Consider the following 25846-nt stretch of genomic DNA (forward strand, 5'->3'; position numbering starts at 1 on the left):
CTGATGCATTGATGGTGCTGGACACTGAGGCATTGATGCTGCTGGACACTGAGGCATTGATGGTGCCAGTCACTGAGGCATTGATGCTGCCGGTCACTGTGGCATTGATGCTGCTGGACACTGAGGCATTGATGGTGCTGGACACTGAGGCGCTGATGGTGCCGGTCACTGAGGCATTGATGGTCCTGGACACTGAGGCATTGATGGTCCTGGACACAGAGGCGCTGATGGTGCCAGTCACTGAGGCATTGATGGTCCTGGACACTGAGGCATTGATGGTCCTGGACACTGAGGCGCTGATGGTGCCGGTCACTGAGGCATTGATGGTCCTGGACACTGAGGCATTGATGGTGCTGTACACTGAGGCATTGGCCAGCATCAGAGTGTGTGTGTGGCTAAGACCCACACCAGTGCCCAGCAGTGCCCAGCATCAGAGTGTGTGTGTGGCTAAGACCCCCACCAGTGCCCAGCAGTGCCCAGCATCAGAGTGTGTGTGTGGCTAATACCCCCACCAGTCAAACAGAATCAGTCTTCCGTAAATCCCTGAAAACATATCTATTCTCTTCTTAAATCTGGGTATCGGACCCTCTGGCCTCATCTTTCAGACTTCTCAGCGCCGGGACGCCCCATTGGGGCCGCTGCGCGCTTTACATAATACTCAAATAAATAAATAAATTGATGGTGCTGGACACCGAGGAGGCATTGATGCTGCTGGACACTGAGGCATTGATGGTGCTGGACACTAAGGCATTGATGGCGCTGGACACTGAGGCATTGATGCTGCTGGACACTGAGGCATTGATGGCGCTGGACACTGAGGCATTGACGCTGTCGGTCACTGAGGCATTGACGCTGTCGGTCACTGAGGCATTGATGGTGCTGGACACTGAGGCATTGATGCTGCTGGACACTGAGGCATTGATGCTGCTGGACACTGAGGCATTGATGGCGCTGGACACTGAAGCATTGATGGTGCTGGGCACTGAGGCATTGATGGCGCTGGACACTGAGGCATTGATGCTGCTGGACACTGAGGCATTGATGGTCCTGGACACTGAGGCATTGATGGTGCTTGACACTGAGGCATTGATGGTCCTGGACACTGAGATGCTGATGGTGCTGGTCACTGATGCATTGATGGTGCTGGATACTGGGGCAGTGATGGTTCTGGACACTGAGGCAATGATGGTACTGGACACTGAGGCAATGATGGTGCTGGACACTGAGGCATTGATGGTGCTGGACACTGAGGCATTGATGGTCCTGGACACTGAGGCCTTGATGATCCTGGACACTGAGGCATTGATGGTCCTGGACAGTGAGGCATTGATGGTACTGGACACTGAGGCATTGATGGTACTGGACACTGAGGCATTGATGGTACTGTTTACTGAGGCATTGATGGTGCTGGACACTGAGGCATTGATGGTACTGGTTACTGAGGCATTGATGGTCCTGGACAGTGAGGCATTGATGGTGCTGGACACTGAGGCATTGATGCGGCTGGACACTGAGGCATTGATGGTCCTGGACACTGAGGCATTGATGGCGCTGGTCACTGAGGCATTGATGGCGCTGGTCACTGAGGCATTGATGGTGCTGGACACTGAGGCATTGATGGTCCTGGACACTGAGGCATTGATGGTCCTGGACACTGAGGCATTAATGACGCTGGACACTGAGGCATTGATGGTGCCGGACACTGAGGTATTAATGGTCCTGGACACTGAGGCATTGATGGCGCTGGTCACTGAGGCATTGATGCTGATGGACACTGAGGCATTGATGGTCCTGGACACTGAGGCATTGATGGTGCTGGACACTGAGGCATTGACGCTGTCGGTCACTGAGGCATTGATGGTGCTGGACACTGAGGCATTGATGCTGCTGGACACTGAGGCATTGATGGTGCTGGACACTGAGGCATTGATGGTGCTGGACACTGAGGCATTGATGGCGCTGGACACTGAGGCATTGATGGCGCTGGACACTGAGGCATTGATGCTGCTGGACACTGAGGCATTGATGGTGCTGGACACTGAGGCATTGACGCTGTCGGTCACTGAGGCATTGACGCTGTCGGTCACTGAGGCATTGATGGTGCTGGACACTGAGGCATTGATGCTGCTGGACACTGAGGCATTGATGCTGCTGGACACTGAGGCATTGATGGCGCTGGACACTGAAGCATTGATGGTGCTGGGCACTGAGGCATTGATGGCGCTGGACACTGAGGCATTGATGCTGCTGGGCACTGAGGCATTGATGGTGCTGGACACTGAGGCATTGATGGTGCTGGACACTGAGGCATTGATGGTGCTGGACACTGAGGCATTGATGGTGCTGGACACTGAGGCATTGATGCTGCTGGACACTGAGGCATTGATGGTGCCGGTCACTGAGGCATTGATGCTGCCGGTCACTGTGACATTGATGCTGCTGGACACTGAGGCATTGATGGTCCTGGACACTGAGGCGCTGATGGTGCCGGTCACTGAGGCATTGATGGTCCTGGACACTGAGGCATTGATGGTCCTGGACACAGAGGCGCTGATGGTGCCGGTCACTGAGGCATTGATGGTCCTGGACACTGAGGCATTGATGGTCCTGGACACTGAGGCGCTGATGGTGCCGGTCACTGAGGCATTGATGGTCCTGGACACTGAGGCATTGATGGTGCTGTACACTGAGGCATTGGCCAGCATCAGAGTGTGTGTGTGGCTAAGACCCACACCAGTGCCCAGCAGTGCCCAGCATCAGAGTGTGTGTGTGGCTAAGACCCCCACCAGTGCCCAGCAGTGCCCAGCATCAGAGTGTGTGTGTGGCTAATACCCCCACCAGTCAAACAGAATCAGTCTTCCGTAAATCCCTGAAAACATATCTATTCTCTTCTTAAATCTGGATATCGGACCCTCTGGCCTCATCTTTCAGAGTTCTCAGCGCCGGGACGCCCCATTGGGGCCGCTGCGCGCTTTACATAATACTCAAATAAATAAATAAATTGATGGTGCTGGACACCGAGGAGGCATTGATGCTGCTGGACACTGAGGCATTGATGGTGCTGGACACTGAGGCATTGATGGTGCTGGACACTGAGGCATTGATGGCGCTGGACACTGAGGCATTGATGCTGCTGGACACTGAGGCATTGATGGCGCTGGACACTGAGGCATTGACGCTGTCGGTCACTGAGGCATTGACGCTGTCGGTCACTGAGGCATTGATGGTGCTAGACACTAAGGCATTGATGCTACCGGTCACTGAGGCATTGATGCTGCCTGTCACTGAGGCATTGATGCTGCCGGTCACTGAGGCATTGATGGTGCTGGATACTGAGGCATTGATGGTCCTGGACACTGAGGCATTGATGGTCCTGGACACTGAGGCATTGAAGGAGCTGGACACTGAGGCGCTGATGGTGCTGGATACTGAGGCATTGATGGTCCTGGACACTGAGGCATTGATGGTGCTGGACACTGAGGCATTGATGGTGCTGGACACTAAGGCATTGATGCTGCCGGTCACTGAGCCATTGATGGTGCTGGACACTGAGGCATTGATGGTGCTGAGGCATTGGTGGTGCTGGTCACTGAGGCGCTGATGCTGCTGGACACTGAGGCATTGATGGCTCTGGACACTGAGGCATTGATGGTCCTGGACACTGAGGCATTGATGGTCCTGGACACTGAGGCATTGATGGTGCTGGACACTGAGGCATTGATGGTGCTGGACTGATGGTGCTGGACACTGAGGCATTGATGGTGCTGGACACTGAGGCATTGATGGTGCTGGACACTGAGGCATTGATGGTCCTGGTCACTGAGCCATTGATGGTGCTGGACACTGAGCCATTGATGGTGCTGGACACTGAGGCATTGATGGTCCTGGTCACTGAGCCATTGATGGTCCTGGTCACTGAGGCATTGATGGTCCTGGACAGTGAGGCATTGATGGTACTGGACACTGAGGCATTGATGGTCCTGGTCACTGAGCCATTGATGGTGCCGGACACTCAGTCGTGGCAGATTATGACCGGCGGAGAAGTGAGGGCTGGAAGCTGGTAAACTCCTCCCCTTTCGTTGGACGTGGTTTGGACACTGCCCTAGCATTGGCTTTCCTGGCCCGTCTGGCCTTCCTTCGATCACTTTCCTTTGTTGCCTTCAGTGGCCTGAAAGCCAGAGACCGCACACCACAAGCAGATGCCTACAAGGCAAGTAGCATTGTCCATTGGCAGCAAGTGCAGCTGTTGTTCATCACGCCCCCTAGTGTTGGGAGCGGACATTGCACGGTTTCAGTTTTTGTGATGATTCCTATTCCCTCCCACAGTGCACCAGGAGGAAGTTCATACTACAGACTACATGGCCAAAAGCAGTGGACAACATACCCTTGTCTTAATTGTCGACATTTATGCAAACACTGGCCTGGTACACCTTAGGGGTCTAACCGCCCTTGTGTGCTCCATGGACCCTGCAAAGTCCACGAGGCACAGGTTGAGCAAACTGCCCTTTAAATTGTGTTTCAAACATCTTATTCAATTGATCCTAAGACATTGCTTTGGGGGAAGGGCGCTGCCTTTCAGTCTGTGCAGAGCAGGTGACCCTCACCAGCACATGCTGCAGACGGAGAGTGTTACTTCTGCAGCGGGTGTCGATTCCGTCATGAGTGGGGTCTTTGTCTGCGGTGCTGGAGGTGTCGACAGAAGAGACGTTTTTGATGTCTTGGCCTTCACCGTAGGGTATTGTGATATAGACTCACTCGTCAAAGACGAGGTCTTCATCAGTGGTGACACTGGCGTGAGAGATGTGCCCTTGTGTGGAATCTCACAGATGACAACGTGTGTGGCACCGTCTAAGCTGGCGGAGGCACAACTGGGTGTTTTGTCAGGTCTCGTCTTTGATGGTGAGGATTGGGAGGTAGATGCCGCTCTAAATATAGCAGAGGTCTGTCCATTCGCAGAGGGGCGTAGGGTCTCTATAGGTGTTCACAAGATCTGAAAGCTGCCTCAGAGGGTTGGTACCTTGATGTAGATGCCCAGAGCTTGTGCTTCATTGTCTTTAGGGCGCTTTTCTCCAATGAGATCAGCATTTTGAAAACGCAGCCGCCTGCTCTCTGTCTTTTATGATTTGTTGCTGATGGTGTCAGAGATTTCACAGTCCTTCGGTTTATGGCCTGGTTTGAAGAGGCAGAAGATACACTTCACATGGGGCTTCAGAGTCATCTTTCCTGGCAACCCAGCCCTGGCGAGAGGTACAGTCAGTCCTTGCTTGAGAGGATTCAACCACGCTTAAAATAGAAGCAAAAGTGGCAAGATTAGACTGAGAAAGCATTTGGTCCGTGGAAGTGAAGGTTGCATTGACGTATACTTTGCCAGGTTTTGATTGCATGACTGGTTATTCTACTACTCAATCCCACCTCCTAGAGGGCATTGCTTTGAGACGCATTCTTAAGGTGAAAGATATTTGGCATTATGTATCCACGTGAATCAAAAATGACTTCCCTTCGGCAGCAATACTTTTGGTGCATACAATATCTTCTTGTAGATTTCTTAGCGCCCTTTTTCTTCTCCTGTGTGATGAATAAGATCCTTGGATATACAAGCTTTGTGTGCTGTACCGTGGTTGATGTTTCTCGTTTTGTCTCCTCATGCCTCCATTGGGGGTGCACTCGTTGATGACTTCTATACTTGGATGTCACATAAAGGGTGAATGTAACCATGGCAGAGCCCACACTGCCGTCTGGGACGAGTGCCTGCATCCAGTCTGGGGCCTGGAGGATATTCATAAGCTGAAGAATCTGTTGACGATGACGTATCCATCAGAAATATTGTTACCAAAGGGAAGTCATTTTCTCGTCTTACATAAAAACAACAAAACAAGCATAACCGGTTAAACAATGCCTGACACGCCTTGGTCCAGAGCTCAGGACACTTGGACCACAAAAAGAAGTTACACTTCTCTGTGACTCAAGAAGTGTTTGAAATATATATTTTTTTTAAATGCAGCACCTTGACTCTGGCTTCCAGCCTTGGCCAGCAAAGTGACCTAAATCCCTTCCCCACTGAGCAAGTATTTCATACAGTTGTACATCGAGTCACCAGTCCAGCATAGACTCATTGCCAGGAGTTGCAACTCTGCTAGCTGACGCTCTGTCTCCAGACTTGGGCCATATCTAGATTCTTTGCCTGTAGTAACCATACATGGAAAAGCGTGCCTTCCTTCCCGCATCCCCTCAAACATCTATCCAGTGTCCCCAAAAACAGGACGTGTGATCTACTAGGTGGTAACGTACATCCCATCAAACCTTTCAAGGAGGAGTCCCCATGTTAGACCGAAGGGCTGGTTTTACGGCTTTTCCTTCCTCTGCATTTCCCCGTCATCAACAGTCACTTCCCCATCTAGTGCCCGTTCCCATCTAAGTTGATACGTCCACTTCGCTTGTGTCAGTGGTGCTCCGAGAACGTGTCAGAGATTGGCCATCCAAAGGTTTGTACCCTGTGTCGTAAGATGTTTAACACCCGGAGTCCGCTGCCCGAGGAACTCCTCTGTTTTCAGGTTGCATCACTCACTGCTGCACTTGTTCATAGTGGTATCTACCCACTTCCTTCAGAAAGTAGGCTTGTTTACAGTCCTCAAAGGACCTTATTTGTCCATCGAAGAACGTGTTCAGTATCATGCTGAATGTCAACGTGGATAGCAAAGGACCCTCCAGCTCAAGTCCTGCTCATGAGATTTTTTTTTTCGTGGAGTTTTATTTAGCGCTAACTAGACCCGGAGGTATCAGAGCCCTTTACATATCACCAGTTCCATTACATAAGGACACATCCATTTTTGCTATGCACGGGGAGATTAAGTGATTTGCCCAGAATCACAGGATGTTGAGCGTCCCTGACGAGACTCGAACCCGGTTCCCCAGCTTCGAGATCGAACGCCCTAGCCGTTAGGCTACATTCTCTCCCCAAGATCTACCATTGCCTTCGGCCCATTGCTTGGTACCCCACTCTCCCCTCCCTCATCACCAACATAAAACTTGCTAGAAACAAGTTGCTAAGCCATAGAGAAAAACATATTCATATATAAAAGGTAAGCCTCAAGTCAGTCCTCTCAGGGTTTCAACTTCCAGGAGCGTGTCCTGTGAATTAGGACAATCTTCTGCCGGGATCCCTGCCCGGGACTGTCGCTCAATTGCTATCTTTAAACTTCAGTCTTCTCTCTCTGGTTCCTGCCTCGTTGTTTGTGAATGGTAAGCACTTGGTGAGTCGTGCCTTGTACTTGAAAGTTTACTTTACATGGGAAACCCCATCTTAACTTAGGCCATTCTTGTTCAAAACATCTTGAAGCAGTTGGAGGAGCTTTCTTTCAGCCGAAGTGGGTTGTAGCAAGTCTTCCAGAACAATCAGCTGACATCTTCCAGACTACAGGGGTGAGTTTGTCTTGGATTCTCGCAGTAACGCCAGCTTCTCAGAGAAGAACCCTGCACTGTGAGTAGAAAAGGCCTTCATGCATCTCAGCTGTGAATCTTCTACTGAGGCGTCAACAACATCTAACGGGATATTAGATTCAAGCTTCCTGATGTTTACGTCCTGTGGAACACCATCGTGATCTTGTTGGATTGAGGGCATCGGTTTAGTCAAGCTTCTTTTGACTTCGAACTTTGCGAGTCAGTGGACAAGACCTGAGATCCGCTTTCATGAGCCCAGCTTTGCCTGTTTTGCTTGTCCTTGTAGGGGTGACAGTGAATGGAGAGGCGTCTGTCCTCACTGAAGTTGAATCAGAGCTACCTCTGTTAAGGTGCAGATGCCTCTCATGCTCCCGCCCTAAGGATGGTCTCCCCTCCAGATGTAAGAGGGGAGGGAGCTGCTGTAAATGATGGAAGCTGGGATCTTTGGGCCTTTGGCCAGAGTCTCAATGTCTTGTGGTTCGGGGGGGTCGTTTGTACTTTTAAGGTCTGCACTCGCTACATTTGTGGTCTCTTAGCATCTGATAGTCTACACCGCTGGCTGTTCCATGTGCAGCCCACTTCATCAGTGTCGGTTCACTCCGTGTGCTTTTACCACTTGTGTGCACGTGCCACCACCACTGTCCTCAAGCAGAGCGGTCTTCCTTCGGTGCCACACTGTAAGATGTGGGGAGGGCTTCTTTGTGGGTCGCAGCTCTCCCCTCTATGGAAACAGGGCTCAACAGTTGTGGCTCCCGGCACATAGACTCTCCCCCTTCTATGCCAGATCACAGATTCTGCAGATGTCCTCTCCATCCACCGATATGTCACCCAGGCAGGGACGCGTAGGCGAGTCACAGCCTGCGGCCATCATCTAGTTGGTCCTGGCCAAGCCCCATGCCATCTCTGCACTTGGAGATCGATGTTAACGTTTTATTTCAAATAATGGCATAAAAACTCGATGGTAAAGAGCCGTTAGAGAGATTAGTATTAAATATGCAGAAGGTATTGGGCCACTTCCATTGGAATATTGTTCTGATTCCTAGAATTAATGGAGATCTTGAGTGGACGGTGGAGATGAAGACTTTATGTACCTTTCGTATCAAGCGAGAGAGTGTCCGTTTTGTGTAGGGACAGCAGCGGTGCAAGATCATGTGTTTGTGACGGGATAAGGACCCAGATGAAAACATACCTTTGGATGAGGAGGAGCTGCACAACCAAGGCCAACGGACACTGAATGAGAATGACCTAGCTCTGCAGCCATTTTTGGAAGACGAGAGGAATCTTGCAAAGTTTTTTTATGCCCCCCGCCCTGCTGACAGAGGAGGGTCTGATAAAGGGGCCCAGATGAGGAGGGTGGGATACCCTGAGGTTGCAGTTTACTGTGATAGATCATCTTTAGGTATGGATTGGTTCACAAGCAATCCATTGGGAAGTCAGACGAGCAGTGCTATCATTTCTGAGTACTTTGGTTAGGCGAATACATTTAATTATAATGAAAATCTTGAGGTACCATTTTTCTCAAGCACTGTCGATGTTTATTTTTCAAAATGTATTGTTCTTGAGAAGTTAGTGATTGGAAATGGGTTGTGACAAAAGAACAACAGACATGGGCCTTCAATCTGCAGTCAATCAATCAATTTGTCGAACGCAGCAGTGTCACTCCTCGGGGGATCTGGCTGTTGTGTCTCTGTCGAAGAGCCAGGTCGGGAGTCTTTTTCTGACGTCTGCCAGTGAGGAGGCTGTACCGGGCTGGAAGGTCGTTCCAGGTCTTAGCAGCGATGTAGGAGAAGGAGTGGCCTCTGCTGGGATGGATGCAAGGTGTGTGCACAAGGGCGAGTGAAGAGGAGCGCAGATGTCTTGCGGATTGGTCACAGTTCAGTCGATGGTGGATGTAAGCAGGTCCTAGGCCGTAGAGGGGATGTAGGTGTGCGTGAGGTTCTTGAACTGGCAACTCTTCTGGACGGGGAGCCAGTGGCGGTCTCGCAGGTGCGGGTTGATGTGAGTTTGTTAGGGGAGGTCCAGGATGAGTCTGGCTGCAGTGTTCTGTATGGTCTGGGGTCTTCTGTGGAGATGCCGGCATAGAGGGTGTTGCCGTAGTCGAGGGTCTGGTGACGTGGCCCTGAATGAGGGTCAGTCTGGTGATGGTTGCTTCATCCATCAGGCTCTGTGTTAACCTTTTCTCTGCACTAACATCTAATGACTGGTGCTATGTAGTATCTGTCATGCCACGTGCTCCATTTCACAAAGTTCTGGAATAAATAAATACATGAATAAATATTTTTGATATGGTTAGACCCCGTTTTGCAAAAGGAAACTTGAGAGAAACACGTTGAAGAGACAGGAGGACCCAGATAGATGCCAGGACTGTTGACATCTATGTGAATGGGGTAAATGTAGGTTTATCCTGTCCAAAATCAGTTCTCCCTTTATACAGCCTCCTTCCCACACTTGTTGGCTTCTATGCGCCTCTCTTTTTATATCCTCACTTCTTTCCCTTTTTGGTCCTCATTCCTGTATACTCTCTCCTCTTGTCCTTCTGTTTCTTCATTGGCCTCCTGTTGCTCTTTAAAACCTTTCTGAATCCTCCTACTCTTCTTTAATCAAATTTTTACCCTTGAGCTTTTCTTTCCCCTTTATGCTTCTTTCATCTCTCTGTTTCTGCCCCTCTGCCTGATGTTAACGTTTGCAACCTCTTCTCTACTTTTTACTTCAGCTCTTTCTATTTCTATCCCTCCTATCTCCCATTCTTGCGCCTCTCTTCGCCCCTTTCCTGTCCGCTGGCCTCCACCCTTGCTCGTTTTTTCACTTTTTCATGTGCCTCTCTTCTCTACCTTCTTTCCTTTCTCTACTCTCTCTCTTTCTGTCCTCTTTTCTTGTATTGTGCTTCTGTTTATCTTTTGCTATTCCTCTCCTCTGTCTCTTCTTCTCTTGCCCTCCTTTCTTGGCCTTCTCTCCCCTGCTTTGTTCTCATCACTTAATTCCCTTAAATCTCCTCTATTCTTTCCTTTCTCCTCTCTTTCCCTTCCTGCTCCTATGTTTCCCTTCCTGCTCCTCTCCTCTCCTCTCCTCTCTTCTTTTGTTTTTCATTTTGATTTTGTTTCCATTCTCTTACTTCTTGTCCACCTGCTTTATACATTTGTGCCTCTCCCCTGCCTTTTCTGTCACTTCCATCTGGTTTGTCTTTATTCTCTAGCTTCACAGTCCTTTCTTGAGTCTTTCTCTTTTTCATTCTACCGTACATTTTGTCTGTCAACTTATTTTTAATCCGTTTCTTCTCTTCCATGCTGTCTCCCAGCTCACAAGCACATACCTTCAGTAGAAGCATCACAGCTCAATATCCTCTGCCTGCTCCTGCACCTTTTCTTGTACTGAAGCAGCTCTTCTTGCATTTCAGGTCCTTTCTTTGCCGCACCGGCGCTTGGTGTGTTGTTGTCAGCTTTACGAAGTTCCAGATCCAAACCGACCTCAGAGGCTTGGGCTGCATCAGAGAGAAGTCTTCCTGTTCAATGACCTGCTGGTGGTAAGAGAGCAGGGGTCGCAGGCACCGCGGGCGGGAGGGAGAAGGGAAGTCTTTCTTTTCAATGACCTGCTGGTGGTAAGAGAGCAGGGGTCGCAGGCACCGCGGGGAGGGAGGGTGAAGGGAAGTCTTCCTGTTCAATGACCTGCTGGTGGTAAGAGATCAGGAGTCGCAGGCACCACGGGGAGGGAGGGAGAAGAGAAGTCTTCCTGTTCAATGACCTGCTGGTGGTAAGAGAGCAGGGGTCGCAGGCACCGCGGGCGTGAGGGAGAAGGGAAGTCTTCCTGTTCAATGAACTGCTGGTGGTAAGAGCGCATGAGTCACAGGCACCCCGGGGAGGGAGGGAGAAGAGAAGTATTCCTGTTCAATGACCTGCTGGTGGTAAGAGAGCAGGGGTCGCAGGCACTGCGGGGAGGGAGGGTGAAGGGAAGACTTCCTGTTCAATGACCTGCTGTTGGTAAGAGAGCAGGGGTCGCAGGCACTGCGGGGAGGGAGGGTGAAGGGAAGTCTTCCTGTTCAATGACCTGCTGGTGGTAAGAGAGCAGGGGTCGCAGGCACTGCGGGGAGGGAGGGTGAAGGGAAGACTTCCTGTTCATTGACCTGCTGGTGGTAAGAGAGCAGGGGTCGCAGGCACTGCGGGGAGGGAGGGTGAAGGGAAGTCTTCCTGTTCAATGACCTGCTGGTGGTAAGAGAGCAGGGGTCGCAGGCACCACGGGGAGGGAGGGAGAAGAGAAGTATTCCTGTTCAATGACCTGCTGGTGGTAAGAGAGCAGGGGTCCCTGGCACCCCGGGGAGGGAGAGAGAAGGGAAGTCTTTCTGTTCAATGACCTGCTGGTGGTAAGAGAGCAGGGGTTGCAGGCACTGCGGGGAGGGAGGGACAAGGGAAGTCTTCCTGTTCAATGACCTACTGTTGGTAAGAGAGCAGGGGTCGCAGGCACCGCGGGCGGGAGGGAGAAGGGAAGTCTTCCTGTTCAATGACCTACTGGTGGTAAGAGGGCAGGGGTTGCAGGCACCGTGGGGTGGGAGGGAGAAGGGAAGTCTTCCTCTACAATGACCTGCTGGTGGTAAGAGAGCAGGTGTCGCAGGCACCGCGGGGAGGGAGGGAGAAGGGAAGTCTTCCTCTACAATGACCTGCTGGTGGTAAGAGAGCAGGGGTTGCAGGCACCGCGGGGTGGGAGGGAGAAGGGAAGTCTTCCTCTACAATGACCTGCTGGTGGTAAGAGAGCAGGGGTCGCAGGCACCGCGGGAGGGAGGGAGAAGGGAAGTCTTCTCTACAATGACCTGCTGGTGGTAAGAGAGCAGGGGTCGCAGGCACCGCGGGGAGGGAGGGAGAAGGGAAGTCTTCCTGTTCAATGACCTGCTGGTGGTAAGAGAGCAGGAGTCGCAGGCACCGCAGGGAGGAGGGAGAAGGGAAGTCTTCCTGTTCAATGACCTGATGGTGGTAAGAGAGCACAGCTCGCAGGCACCGCAGGGCAGGGGGAGTCTTCATGTTTAATGACCTGATGGTGGTACGAGAGAGCAAGCTGCAGGGAGGGATGTCTTCTTGTGGAATAACATGCTAGGTGTGAGAGATGGAGCGAGGACCATGGAAGGTGAAGGAGGACGGGAAGTGTTCCTGCTCCTTGCCCTGCACTGTTAGGTCAACAGGGGGAGAGATAGCCATGGAGGCCGGCGACCTGCTGGTGGTGAGAATGAATTTCAAAGATGGAGGAGAATGCAAAGTTTTTAGATAATGGCTAGAGAGCTTCTCGTTGGCTCCCTCCAGATGTTAGAGGGGAAGGAGTAGCATTTTTAGAAAAGTTTTGTTTATGTACATAAACAAACCAAGGCATTTTGCTTTTTCCATGTGTGCTGCACAAGGCAGCACACATGGAAAAAGCAAAAACGAGGAGAAAAAATGCATTTCTCTTCTTTTCGCCAACTTAAGACCAGGGTTTTCCTGGTCTTAATGTTGGCGCTGCCTCCTATGTACGCTCTTCTTGTACATAAGGGGCAGCCTCAAATACAATGGGGTTTGCAGTGGAACGCCCACCACAACACCCACTGCACGCACTTTCACGCACAGCATAGCGTGAAAGGGAGCTTTATTTACAAGGCATCGTTAAGCCACGTTAAGTGGCTTAACGCTGCCTTGTACATAAGGTGCAGCCCCTATCGCCACCACAACGTCCGTAAAAGTGACCTTGCAGTGGCAATAGGGGCCTGTACATATGCCCCATAGACTTTAAAACCCGTTCCTGGAAGTTAATAGCTCTGTCCGGGATTATCACTTAGTCTTGAACAAACAAATCCAACAGTTCTGCCTGACCGCAGGGTCGCAGGCCAGTTACAGTGTTGGGGATACCCCTAAAACAGGACCCATGTAGATGCAGGGCATCAGACCTCGCAGTGAGCTCCGATGGAGCGGCATCAACAGGAGTCAGCTACGGGAGTCAGTGCAGAAGTTGTCGAGTCCTTGAAATCGCATGCAGTGCAGGTCGAACTCCTTGAGTTTGAAGTCAGGAGCACCGGCGTCGGGTCTATGGTGTGAAGCAGAGCGTTGTGACATGCGGTGCCCTCAGGTCGCAGTGCACGCACCGGTTCAATGATGGCCGACCAGCGGCATCGATTACACCAGGGCTGCAGGTCGAATCGGAGCGGTGCTCATTGCAGTGATGACAGGTCATGTGCAGGCAGCGTCGTCGTCGTTGCTGAAGTGATGTGATCGGTAGACCCAAGGCTGTGGTGCGAGACAGTTCAATGCGGTGTACAGGGTGCCCAAGACCAGGTTCAGGCAGTGGCATCGGTTGATGATCTGGAATCAATGGTGCTAACATCGGTGGGCCGAGTCGCGGTTTGGGACAGGGTGGTGCGTCGAGTAATCTATGAGTGGTGCCCCCAAACCAAGGTGCAGTCAGCGGCGTCGTTGTCAGCTTGGATTGGTGGCATTGGTGAGACCAGGGCTCCAGGTGGAAGAGGGATGGGGGTCCGTGTTCTCTACGAGCAGTGTCCACAGGTCAAGTTCTGGTGTCAGGGCCCCAATATTTATACCACATGTTCCTTTAAAGATGGTACAAACAAAGTTCCTCTGGCACACACATAAACCAGTTAAGCCTGGCTCAGGCAAAGTTCACCCCGGGAGGGAGAGACAGCTTTGTGAGCGGCAGCCACAGTCCATTCATGTGCAAGCAAAAACTCCTCCCACTACTCTTAATGCAGCCAGGTCTATTCAGCCTGGCAAGGAGTCACCCAGGAGAGGCAGGACACACCTCAAACCCCCTTGTGTGTGTCTAATGTGAATGCACATCCCCTGCTCCTGTCACTCTAAATTCAGACAGGGAATACCCTAAAGGCAGAGACACACAGGAAGGGTAAGCAAGACAATGCCCACCTTCTTAAAGCACATCATATAAAAATCTTAAAAGATGTATTTTTATATCCTGAGTTTAGGCATACTAAACTCCATTTTTCTATCAGCTCCCACTGTCCAGCTACCTTGGTAATGTGTTACCAAGCAGCTCCAATGTTAACCTATGGGAAAGATAGCCTTTAACCAGTGAAAACGAAATACACAGTATTTTACTATCAGGACATACAAAAATACCCCTCTACCGGTCCTACCTTTGTAAATACACTGCGCCCTGCCCATAGGGCTACCTTGGGACTACCATACGGGTAACTTAAATGTAATAGAAGGTTGGGGCCTAGCAGGACTTAAGAAGAATTCACTTGAGGCAAATCTTCTATACCCCTGGTTTGTCAGAGGGGGTGACCAGCCACAAACCCTTACTAAAGTAATCTATGAGGTTCCCTGTAACAAAAGTCCTGTCTGCAGGCTCTAGCTCAGTGCAAAAAACCCGTCCGTAGAGTCACATTGTCTTTAACATGGGTTTTCCATGGTAGGTATCTCAGGCCAAGGCTTTGTCATAACATTTAATAACAAACCGATCAATCCTATGACATTTGGATGCCTTTTCCCAGTGAACCGCTGAGGCCGTTCCCCTTCACTATTGGTTTTACACCTTACCAGTCGGTTCAAGGGTCTGTTGCATCCGTCATACATACAGTTATAAAATTGCAAATATGTTGAAAAATACAGTTTGCAGAACAAGATACAACTCCTCTCAAAAAGGCCTAAGAAGAATAACCATAGTGAGTATCCCTCAGGCATTTTGGAGTGGGTGAAATACACAAACACCGTGCCTGCTATGGAATTCTGTGGGATTAAATGGAACAAAGTATCTGTCTTTAGCCTGTAACACGATGTAATGACAGCCAAGTATTGAAGGCTCGCTGGTTTTTACAAATGCTTTTCGCAGTCAATAATCCATACCAACTGTCTTTGTCACAACGTTTCATAATTAGCAGACCAGACCAGTGGCGTCGGACATCACGTTTCCAGGCGCATCGATCAGGCAGGAGCTTGTCACCACAACCAACTCAGACCTACAGTTGAGAGTGTACGCCTTTCCACAAAGCAACCGTTCAGTCATAAAAGTAGAAAACTACTGATAGCTAAGCAAACAAATACCTCTCCTAAGAGGTCCTAAGAGGATTCTCAAAAACCAGCCACCCACAGCCACAGTTTGTCATATGGGAACGAACACCAACACCGTTCCTTACTAAGGCAATCTGTGAGATTCCATGGAAGAGAATACCTATCTGCAGGCTTTAATATATGGTAATAACAAAGTGCCTATTGACTTTAACATGTGCTTTTCACAATAGATACTTCTGGCCGAGCGCCTTTATCTTAATATTTCATATTAAACAGATCAGGTCTACAGCTACGATCGGTGGCGGACGCCAAAACCAACGCAGTCCTGCTGGATCGAGTGTAAGCTTTGGCAGAGACCGAAAAGTGCAACACAAGCAGTCTTTTTGTGGAAGCCCACAAATACAGACCAATGAAATCCTCAATTTTGGGGAACCAGCATGTGGGTAGAGCCTAGGCTCATCTCCCATTAGTACTCTGAAAGCTCTGTTTGTTGATCACATAAGGTCATGCCACAATCGTAGTGTCAAGCCAGCGCTATACATCCATGCAGGATAGTGTGGCCCTGGGCATCCTGTACGTCTCTCCCTGTAAAGTCTAAAGTCAATGGTGGACGGGGAGAGTGCTGGGACTGTCATACATTCCTCGTGACTGCTGCCTCCTACCTGTGCTGCTGCCAGAGCAGAAAACACCGTAAACTATCGAGTTGTCTAAGACAATCACAGCATTACAATGCAATGTGTGTGTGCGTGTGGGTCTCTGAAAGTTCAGGCTCAGGCAGCTGGGTCCATGAACAAAATAATCACAGCTGCATGGAGGGGAAGCAGTTTTTTCTGTGCGATGCACACAACCTCTGCCGAGTCAAACGTGCTCCTGTGGGCGGAGCCAAGGCCACTCTTTGTAGGATTCCACAAAGCTCTTTCTAGGTTGATCACATGACGCTGGCCGACAATTGCGCTCCTGAAGCCAGACCTAAAAACTGGAGTCTTCAAGCCTCAGGACGAGCAATCGTTTCACAAGAACTGCCACACAGTCCTTAAGCTGACCCACCAGCCAGGAGGCGAGGGACAGACAGAGAGACAGACAGGCAAACAGGGAAGAGGACTTGAGTGTCACCGACCCCTTCCACATAGCGCATCAAAGAGACCACTTAAAACACACCAAAAAACAACTGGAATCAATAAAAAAAGAATACTCTACAAGCTGACAACGAATTGAAACCCTTCTGGTGAAAAGCACATGAGCATACCCCTCACAGCACTGAGAGTTAACCAGAACACATGCACTTTGAGCCTGTGGAAGCCAGACAATAAAACGCTCGACTGTCGACAACATGGATTCCGCAGGAGAGAGACGCGTCCGTAACTCCATCAGACCTGTGGACAGTGGTGAGTTCTCATCGCTAAGTGAGGCAGAATCCCACCACCTCCAGTGGCTGCTTTCAAGGCTGGTTTGAGCCAGAGTCCTGGTCCAGCTGTAAAGGGGGGACAAAGGCAACTAATATGAAAAGGGGTTTTGATGCAGCTCACATAACCAGAAGCTCCCTTGACCATTAACCATAGAGCGACACGCATACGTCATAGCCAATCCTTCAAGACAAGACGTGGTCGATGCCTACAACACAGACCTTTGAATGAACTGGATACCAACAATTATATAATATAATTACAAAGAGCATAAGAATATTTAACAGGGGCTGGCTGCACAATGACCATTGCAAGGACTGTATTGCATTTTCTTTTGTGGGGTTTATACAGTTAAACTTTTTTTTGCTTCTCTCAGCCTCTGATGCTTTGTCTTCTCCTCCAGTAGCACATTTCTTTGTTTTTTCTTCCAGTAACATCCATGTTTTTCTTCTCTACCTTTTGTAACATCATGCACATTCTCTTTCTTAACATTCCTTTATTTTATTTTCCCACTTCTGTAATGCTAATTTTTCTTCTCTCTCTCTTCTGTAAAACTAATTTTTCTCCTTGTGTAGCGTTTATTTCTTTCTTCCCGCCCTTTGTAGCATTGATTTTCTTTTTTGCTCATTGTGTGGTGTATTTTTAGCTCGAGCCTAGAGTTAGCGTGCATGCGCTGCTCTGCGAGACTGGCTGTACTGGAGTATGGAAAAGAAGTCCCGCCCACTCTCTGCCCATATTTGTCATTGGCTTCTGTCTTTGTCCTTCAAATGCAGGCTTCTGATTCAGTAATCAGCTTGTTAGTCCTTCGTTAGTACCGCCTTGTCTTCATTTGTGCCCTGCCATGGCTACTGGCCCTTTTACTGCAGTTGTTACACTGTAGTGTTAATTAGTCTGTAAACACAATTTTCTTCATTGAGTTTCTTTTACTGTAGCAGGAAGTGTGCTGCTGCAGCTGGAACCGCTTGTGTTTTTTGGAGCAGCACGGCAGTACTTTATCTTTCATTATATGTTTTGAAATTAACACCACGGGTGCCCACTTTCAATAACATCATATGCCCTCGTGTCTGTTTCTTTCCACCCCCCACCCCCTGTGACCAACGCCAAACAGGGTCGCTGAGGGCTCTCTTGTGAGTTGTGCACTTTCACCTGTGAGTGCTTGCGGCGTTTATCAAGAAGCACATTTCTTTGAAGTTTGAAAAAACAGCCAATTTCGATTGCTTTTTTGGCTGTGGACAAGCAGATACATAATAGACACTTCAGTCGTTTATTACTGTCACAGACGAGACTCAAGCGGTCTCGCACCCCTGTATACTCCTGACCGTGAGGTATGCGTGCGCGTCACTACAGGGCTCCCTCGAGTGGACCCGTGCCTCACTACATCACCTACAACTTCAGGTAAGTTTTACATTTTGACACAACTTCGGGTGGCCTACACAAAGTCCTTCTGTCGTTGAGTAGGTTATGGGTTAGGCCGGTGGTTGCACTGCTGGCCTCTGCTGAAACCCCTGCTTCTGTTGAGCTCGCACTTGGGGTGCCTTCGGGGGGATGTTCTGTCATTTTTCTTTGCTCAAATACTCCTGCATTCAGTAAAAGTCAATGAGAATACTATTTCTCATGATGTCTCAGATGTTGCACAGGCATTGCAGAGAGCTAGCGAGCTAATGGCATTTGGCTAGTGGTCCCCCCCAGTAGCCGGATGCTTGGGTACAGAGAGACTGGGTATTAGGGTCGGTGAAGGTTATAGAGGTATCGCCTTGTGCGTGTCCCCTACGCTGGTGATATTTGTTTTTATTTGACTGCGAGTTTGACATCCCCCTTCTGATTTTTTATCTACCCTGAGAGTATTGCCTTTGAGTGAGTAGTGATGAGTGGAGCTGACCCCCTCCCCTCCATGTGGACCTCAGCCACTATAAAGGCCATCAATGGATGAATGTATTTCCCAAACTCTGCCTCTCAGCATTCTGAAAGTGTCCACTTTTCTCCTTCCCTTGGAAAGACAGTGTATAATTTCTCCTTGCTGTTGCCGAAAAAGGCATGGGTGACAAAGAGCAATGTGCGGCCTTCTCTTTCTGGCCTCAATTCAATTAAAATCAGGAATTCAGCCTCTTACCTGGGAAAGAGCCACCGGTCGAGGGCATCTGTGGAGCTCTTCAGTCCTAAAGGAAGTGGTCACTGTTGACCCTTGTCATTGCCTAAATATGTGAGAACCTCTCACTTCTTTACTTTGATAATAGTTCAGATCAGAGTTAGGAAGTTGGCGTTACAAGCACTCGCACATTACAGTTGTGAGCGATTGAGTGCCAGGATAATGTGCTGCATGGCTAAATACTTATAAGGTCCCAAAGGTGAGACCAATTGCATTGCAAATGCTTGTTTATTTTACTGCTCTTGTAGGAAAGTTAATTTCTCTGTAAAGTAAATTTCTCTCATCTTCATCTGCGTTGTCATTTTCCGACCTCTCCCTCTTGAAACACTCACGCCTTTCTCTCGCCCCCTTAGTAATAATACTTTGTTCCTTTTTCTTTCTCCTTGTTGAAGCATTTATCTTGTTTTCCTGTCCTGTTGATATTTTTTCTCGTTTCTCCTTCTCTTTTATAGGTAACTAAGATTTTTCAGAAGAAAAAGATTTTGGTGACCTACAGTTTCCGCCAGTCGTTCCCTCTCGTGGACATGCAGATGCAGCTCTTCCAAAATTCATGTGAGTATCGACAGAATGTGGGGCCATTTTTATTCACACAAACTCCCCAGCCAGTGCTGCTGCCAGACTAGACACGAGTCTTACGGCTGCAGTGTGTGTGTGAAGTGAGGCCTCAGTCTTTGCATGGACTCAGTCTAAAGCCTCAGTCTTTGCGTGGACTCAGTCTAAGGCCTCAGTCTAAGGCCTCAGTCTTGCGTGGACTCAGTCTAAGGTCTCAGTCTTTGCGTGGACTCAGTCTAAGGCCTCAGTCTTTGTGTGGGCTCAGTCTAAGGCCCCAGTCTTTGCGTGGACTCAGTCTAAGGCCCCAATCTTTGCGTGGACTCAGTCTAAGGCCTCAGTCTTTGCGTGGACTCAGTCTAGGGCCTCAGCCTTTGCCTAGACTCAGTCTACGGCCACAGTCTTTGCGTGGATGCAGTCTAAGGCCTCAGTCTTTGAGTGGACTCAGTCTAAGGCCGCAGTCTTTGCGTGGACTCAGTCTAGGGCCTCAGCCTTTGCCTAGACTCAGTCTAAGGCCTCTGTCTTTGCGTGGACTCAGTCTAAGGCCGCAGTCTTTGCGTGGACTCAGTCTAAGGCCTCAGTCTTTGCGGGACTCAGTCTGAGGCCCCAGTCTTTGCGTGGACTCAGTCTAAGGCCTCAGTCTTTGCGTGGACTCAGTCTAAGGCCTCAGTCTTTGCGTGGACTCAGTCTGAGGCCTCAGTCTTTGCGTGGACTCAGTCTAAGGCCTCAGTCTTTGCCTGGACTCAGTCTAAGGCCTCATCTTTGCCTGGACTCAGTCTAAGGCCTCAGTCTTTGCCTGGACTCAGTCTAAGGTCTCAGTCTTTGTGTGGACTCAGTCTAAGGCCTCAGTCTTTGCGTGGACTCAGTCTAAGGCCTCAGTCTTGCGTGGACTCAGTCTAAGGCCTCAGTCTTTGCGTGGACTCATTCTAAGGGCTCAGTCTTTGCGTGGACTCAGTCTAAGAGATTTATAACCAGTCACCTCCGACATGACTGTAGAGTCCTGGTGTGGCCAAGCAGGCTCCCTCTTCCCTTCATTGCTGTAGCCACAACACAGCCTATAAAGGTTATTGTCTTGGAAACATATGAGATGGTGACTGTGCGTGACCAGGACTTTCTGTTAGCATGACGGCCGAAATTACCATGGGTGTGTGCCTGTGTGCTACTAGGACCCCGTGGCAGGAGGCAGAGTGAAGCCACTAGACATGTTTGTGTGCAACCAGGACCCTTTGGGAGTAGACTGAGTGAAACCACTAGATGTTTCTGATTGGAAATTATCTCAACAGGGGGAAGAGAGGCTGAATTATACCACCCACACCAGTACTGGCTCCCGGTGCCCTGGAGTCATATCAAAGAATTGGAGGCTCTGACTGCGTGGATCACCGCGGGTTTCCCCAGAGTGCTCCTCACCCGTGTTGATGCTTCCGCGGTTATGGTTACTGAGGGAGAGGCTCATTTGAAGTGTCTGCCTCTGATAATCTTTTCCATCTTGCAGCACTGCACACCTTTGTAAAACCCACTAGACCCTCCCATTTCCGGGTGGTCTGTGATAATTTGTCCTGTAAGCATCCATGGATCCATTCCTGGGCCGGGTGCAGTGGAACGAGTGGTCCACAGGATGCCGTCATCCCCACCAGTTTCATATCGTTCTCACGATCAGATACTGTCCCTTCCTGTAGATGTGCGTTTGCTCTCTCTGTGACCGGTCTCTCTTGGTTTCCTGCTCCGGGACTAGCGATGATCTTTCTAGATATATTATGAACCCGGCTTGCGGAGTGCTACCATCACTGTCCAAATGTTCTTCTGGCATTTGGCTTGTGCGCTCACATTTACCAACCAGTCACCCAGATAGGCGTGCACTGAAGCCCATTCCTCTTAAGCATACAGCTATGAGTGCCTGAGACTTTGTGAAGACCCTGGGTGCAGATTTGATCCCAAAGGATAATACCTTGAACAGATAATGCACCTTGTCTGTGACGGATCTTAGGTACTTCTTGTGCAGGTCGGCATCGCTGAGGTCTTTGACGAATCTGAGGTACTTCTTGTGCAGGTTGGCATCCCCTGAGTTCTGTGAGGAATCTGAGGTACTTCTCATCCAGATGATACTCATCAATAGTCATAATCTATGAATAATCCCTGCCCATGTGCGGGATCCCAGAGCATATAGAAAATACATATATATACCTATGTTGGAGGCATGTGAGCTGCAGATTACACACTGTGCATAGATGGCCACCTAGTGTTGGGCCCGGATGTTTGCAGTTTGTTTTTGTTGTAGAAATGTCTTTGGAAGTCACAGAATAGTGACTCCTCCTTCGGATGATACTGCGCATGGGCATCAGCTCCATCCCCAGATTGTTTTTTCCGCCACCGGGCTCGGATGTGTTTCCAGCGCTCCGTGTTGGAACCGATTTCCTTCGGCGCGCAATCCTCTCCAGCTTCAACAATATAGTTTTGAACGCGTTTCCAGTCGACACTACTCTTCAACATCGAAGCTTTCGATTCCGGTCGTCGTCGACGGCCTTCGAGCCTAACTAGGCCTCGACTGCAGCTCATGGAAAAGACGCCATTTAAAAAGTGTCCTCAATGTGGGTCGAAGTTTCCCCACACCGACCTTCATGAGGTGTGTAACCTTTGCTTCTCCCCGGAGCACGAGGCCAGAGACTGTTTCGCTTGTGCCTCCTTCCGCTCCAAGAAGATGATTCGGGACTGAAGAGCTATGAGAACAATGGCTCGATCTTCAGCTCCGATTCCAGACGACATCTTCGAAGAGGGCATCGACGTCCCAGAACAACATGGCGTCAACAGCAACTCCGAGGCAGAAGATTCCGAAGTCGAGGACATCACTCCAGCACAGCGGGTCGTAAGTAAGACCGTCGACCACGACCCTTCTTCAACACATTCAAAAAAGGCTTCGGTCACACCCTCGCCCTCGGGCTCGGGTGCCCACCAGGACACTTCTTCTACTGCTCCGCCTTCGGGCCCAGCTTAGAAGCTCGCTAAGCCTTCCGGCGACTCGGGCTCGAGTCGGCCTCCCCACGATGCCGTCGCACACCTACCATCACCGAAAAAGACATCATCGGCTGCCATGCCGGCATCGAAACAATCGGCGCTGAAGCATACTGCTAGTCCCTCGGCACCGAAACCCAGGTCAGAACCAAGCAAACGTGCTTCGGATTCAAAAAGACCACCGGAAACGAAAAAAACATCGGATCCGAAGAATGCACCGGAACCGAGAAAATCATCGGACTCGAAAAAACCATCGGAGCCGGAAAAGACTCCTCCTTCTCCAGTTAAAGACATTGCCAAACAACACGCTTTAAAACCAACAGAAGCCAGTTTGGTGCCAAAACCTTCCTCCGCACCAAAAGATCAGCCTCCTGCAGAAGACTTATTTCACCCAGACCCTGCACAAAAGACTCTGGTTAAAGATCCAACCACTGGTCGACTAACTTTAAATTAAAAAAAACGACCACTGGATACACCTGCACCGGCTCCTCATCCGAAGAAGGAGGACATGGCTACCTCTCCTCTAAGAGTTCCTTCCCCTTCTCCTCCACCTATGCCATCACCACCTGCTCCCCTACCCCTACCATAACATTCCCCTACATCCTCTATCATACCAGATGATGACAACAGGGATGATAGCTCTGATGATATAGGGGGTAATGCAGATGATCCATCTATTTCTCCAGGCTCACCTGACCCGTGGGATGATTATAACCCCCCAGACATCCCACATATCCCTCAGGATCACATATACCCCTCTAGGCCTTCTCCACCAGAAGACACTATGGGCTTTAATCAGCTAGTACACAGACCTGCGCAGTATCATGGGGTGGACATGCATACAGACCCTGTACATGAAGCCTTCCTAATGGATACCTTTGATAGTGCACAAAGGTCTTCATCCATTTTACCCATGCTTAAAGGAGTGATTAAGCATGCTCCTGAAGTCTTCAAAGACCCAGTCAGAACTCGGGTCATTAACCCACGAATAGAGAAAAAATATGAAGCTGCCCCTTCAGACCCAGCATATATTAAAGGTCCAGTACCACTAGACTCACTTGTGGTTTCCAATGCACGCAAGAGAGCAAACTCACAAGCATCGGGTGATGCTCCACCACCAGATAAAGAGTCTAAGCTCTTTGACGCATCAGGGAAGAGAACAGCGTCTCAAGCAGCAAACATGTGGCGTATCGCCAACACACAGGCATTATAAGCAAGATATGACAGGGCACATTATGATGAATTAGAATCACTAATGCGACACCTCCCTGATAAATACAAAGATGGAGCAAATTAACTTATCTAAGAAGGGAAGAATATTACAAACACCTCTATTCGCTGTGCACTAGATGCAGCAAACACTGCCTCCCAAGCAATTAACACCAGTCTTTTATTACTTAGACATGCCTGGCTACGCATATCAGGGATCAAACCTGAAGTCCAAAGTGCTATACTTAACCAACCATTCGATGAGCAACACTTATTCGGACCCAATGTAGATGTATCCCTCGAAAAGATGAAAAAGGATACAGATACGGCCAAATCTATGGGAGCCCTGCAGTCGCAGGCTCCCAGACGCTCATTTTGCCGCTCATCTGACAGAGGCACCACCAGGGAATACTCTTCACACACCTTCCGCCTCGTACAAAGCCCCTACACAATCCACCTATAGTAGGGGATACCAGAGAGGGGGTTACAGAGGTAACAGCAACAAGGGCAGAGGTACTACCCCTACTCAATGACTTCCCTCCCCTTCGCACGCCACATTCCACTCCTGTCGGGGGAAGACTACAACAATGCCTACCAGCCTGGGAAAACATCACATCAGACAGGTGGGTGCTTTAAATAATTCAGTCAGGTTACTGTCTAGAACTAACATCCACCCCCCCAAACATGCCACCCAGGCAACGTCCAATGTCACAAGAACATTTGACACTGCTCAGATAGGAGGTTATATCCCTCCTGCAGAAAAATGCAATAGAAATAGTCCCAATGCATCAGCAAAACAAGGGAGTATACTCCCTATATTTCTTAATCCCGAAGAAAGACGGATCTCTACGGCCCATCCTAGAGCTCAGACCTCTAAACATTTACACACAGTCGGACCATTTTCATATGGTCACACTCCAACAAGTCCTTCCACTCCTCTTACAAAACGACTTCCTTGTCACTCTAGATCTCAAGGACGCCTACTTCCATATTCCCATCCACGCAGCGCACAGAAAATATCTCAGATTTGTGCTAGACGGGCAGCACTACCAGTTCAAAGTACTCCAGTTCAGAGTCACAACAGCACCGAGGGTGTTTACCAAATGCCTAGCAGTAGTGGCAGCACACTTAAGAAGACAGCATAATTACGTCTTCCCATATCTAGACGACTGGCTCATAAAAGCCAGCTCATACAGCCAGTGTGTACATCACACTCACGCCACAATTCAACTGCTCCACGACTTGGGATTCACAGTAAATCACACCAAAACACATCTGCAACCGTCACACATACAACAATATCTTGGCGCTACGATAAACACCCAACTAACACGAGTTCCACAATCCCGCAGCAAGCACCCGGTACGAGCGGCCACCCATTCTGCTAAGTTTAAAACGGGGGCAGACTGCTAGGTGAAGAGCCTCCGATCTTAGTGATCTCGGAGGGATGTAGGGAATGAGCAGGTTGGCCAGTGCCGGCGGCGAAGAAAGTTTCAAAATTTTAAAGGCCAGACAGAGCACCTTAAACTTGATCCGCTGTCTGACCGGTAGCCAATGTAGGGCCGAGATGGTACCCGACACAGAACAATGTCTGGGAAGACCCACAATGGCCCACGCCACGGCATTTTGAACCCTTTGGAGCCTGGATGCCTCAGCCTGGTTTACCCCTATCATCAGCGAGCTACCGTAGTCCAGCCGGGATAAAATTGATGCCTGGACCACGAGCTGTCGGGTGGGGGGGTCAAAATATTTCAAGACCGGCCTTATGCCACGCAAGATACCATAGCAGGTAGCTGCAACCCTCTTCGTGTGGTCTGTGAAGGTGAGCGCAGGATCCAGCCAATTCCTAGGTTTTTCACTCCAGAGGCTGGGATAGGAATAATGCCCAGCTCTGGAGGCCACCACTGGTTTCCCCATAGCTCGACATGTTTCCCCAAGACCAACACCTCAGTTTTGGTGGCATTCAACTGAAGGCAATTGGTACGAAGCCAACTCGCTACTGCCACAAGTCCAGCTCGGAATCTGGGGACCTCCACTTCAGGGTCTCCACTAAGTGTCACCGCCAGCTGCGTATCGTCTGCATATGAGGTCATCGTCAGACC

The 25846-nt window shown here is 49.7% G+C and overlaps 1 protein-coding gene across 5 annotated transcripts in view; it reads left to right on the forward strand.

The window, feature by feature from the left end:
* IQSEC2 (IQ motif and Sec7 domain ArfGEF 2) overlaps nucleotides 1-25846 on the forward strand; it is a 942770-nt gene that overhangs the window by 849604 nt on the left and 67320 nt on the right. For all 5 annotated transcript variants that reach the window (XM_086940141.1, XM_086940140.1, XM_086940143.1 and 2 more), the window contains 2 exons: nucleotides 10832-10957; nucleotides 19433-19532. In XM_086940141.1, the coding sequence (XP_086796267.1) occupies nucleotides 10832-10957; nucleotides 19433-19532 (226 nt within the window). The remainder of the gene's footprint in view (nucleotides 1-10831; nucleotides 10958-19432; nucleotides 19533-25846) is intronic.

This window comes from Lissotriton vulgaris, chromosome 10, assembly GCF_964263255.1.
Source record: "Lissotriton vulgaris chromosome 10, aLisVul1.2, whole genome shotgun sequence".
In the NCBI taxonomy this organism is placed as follows: Eukaryota; Metazoa; Chordata; class Amphibia; order Caudata; family Salamandridae; genus Lissotriton; species Lissotriton vulgaris.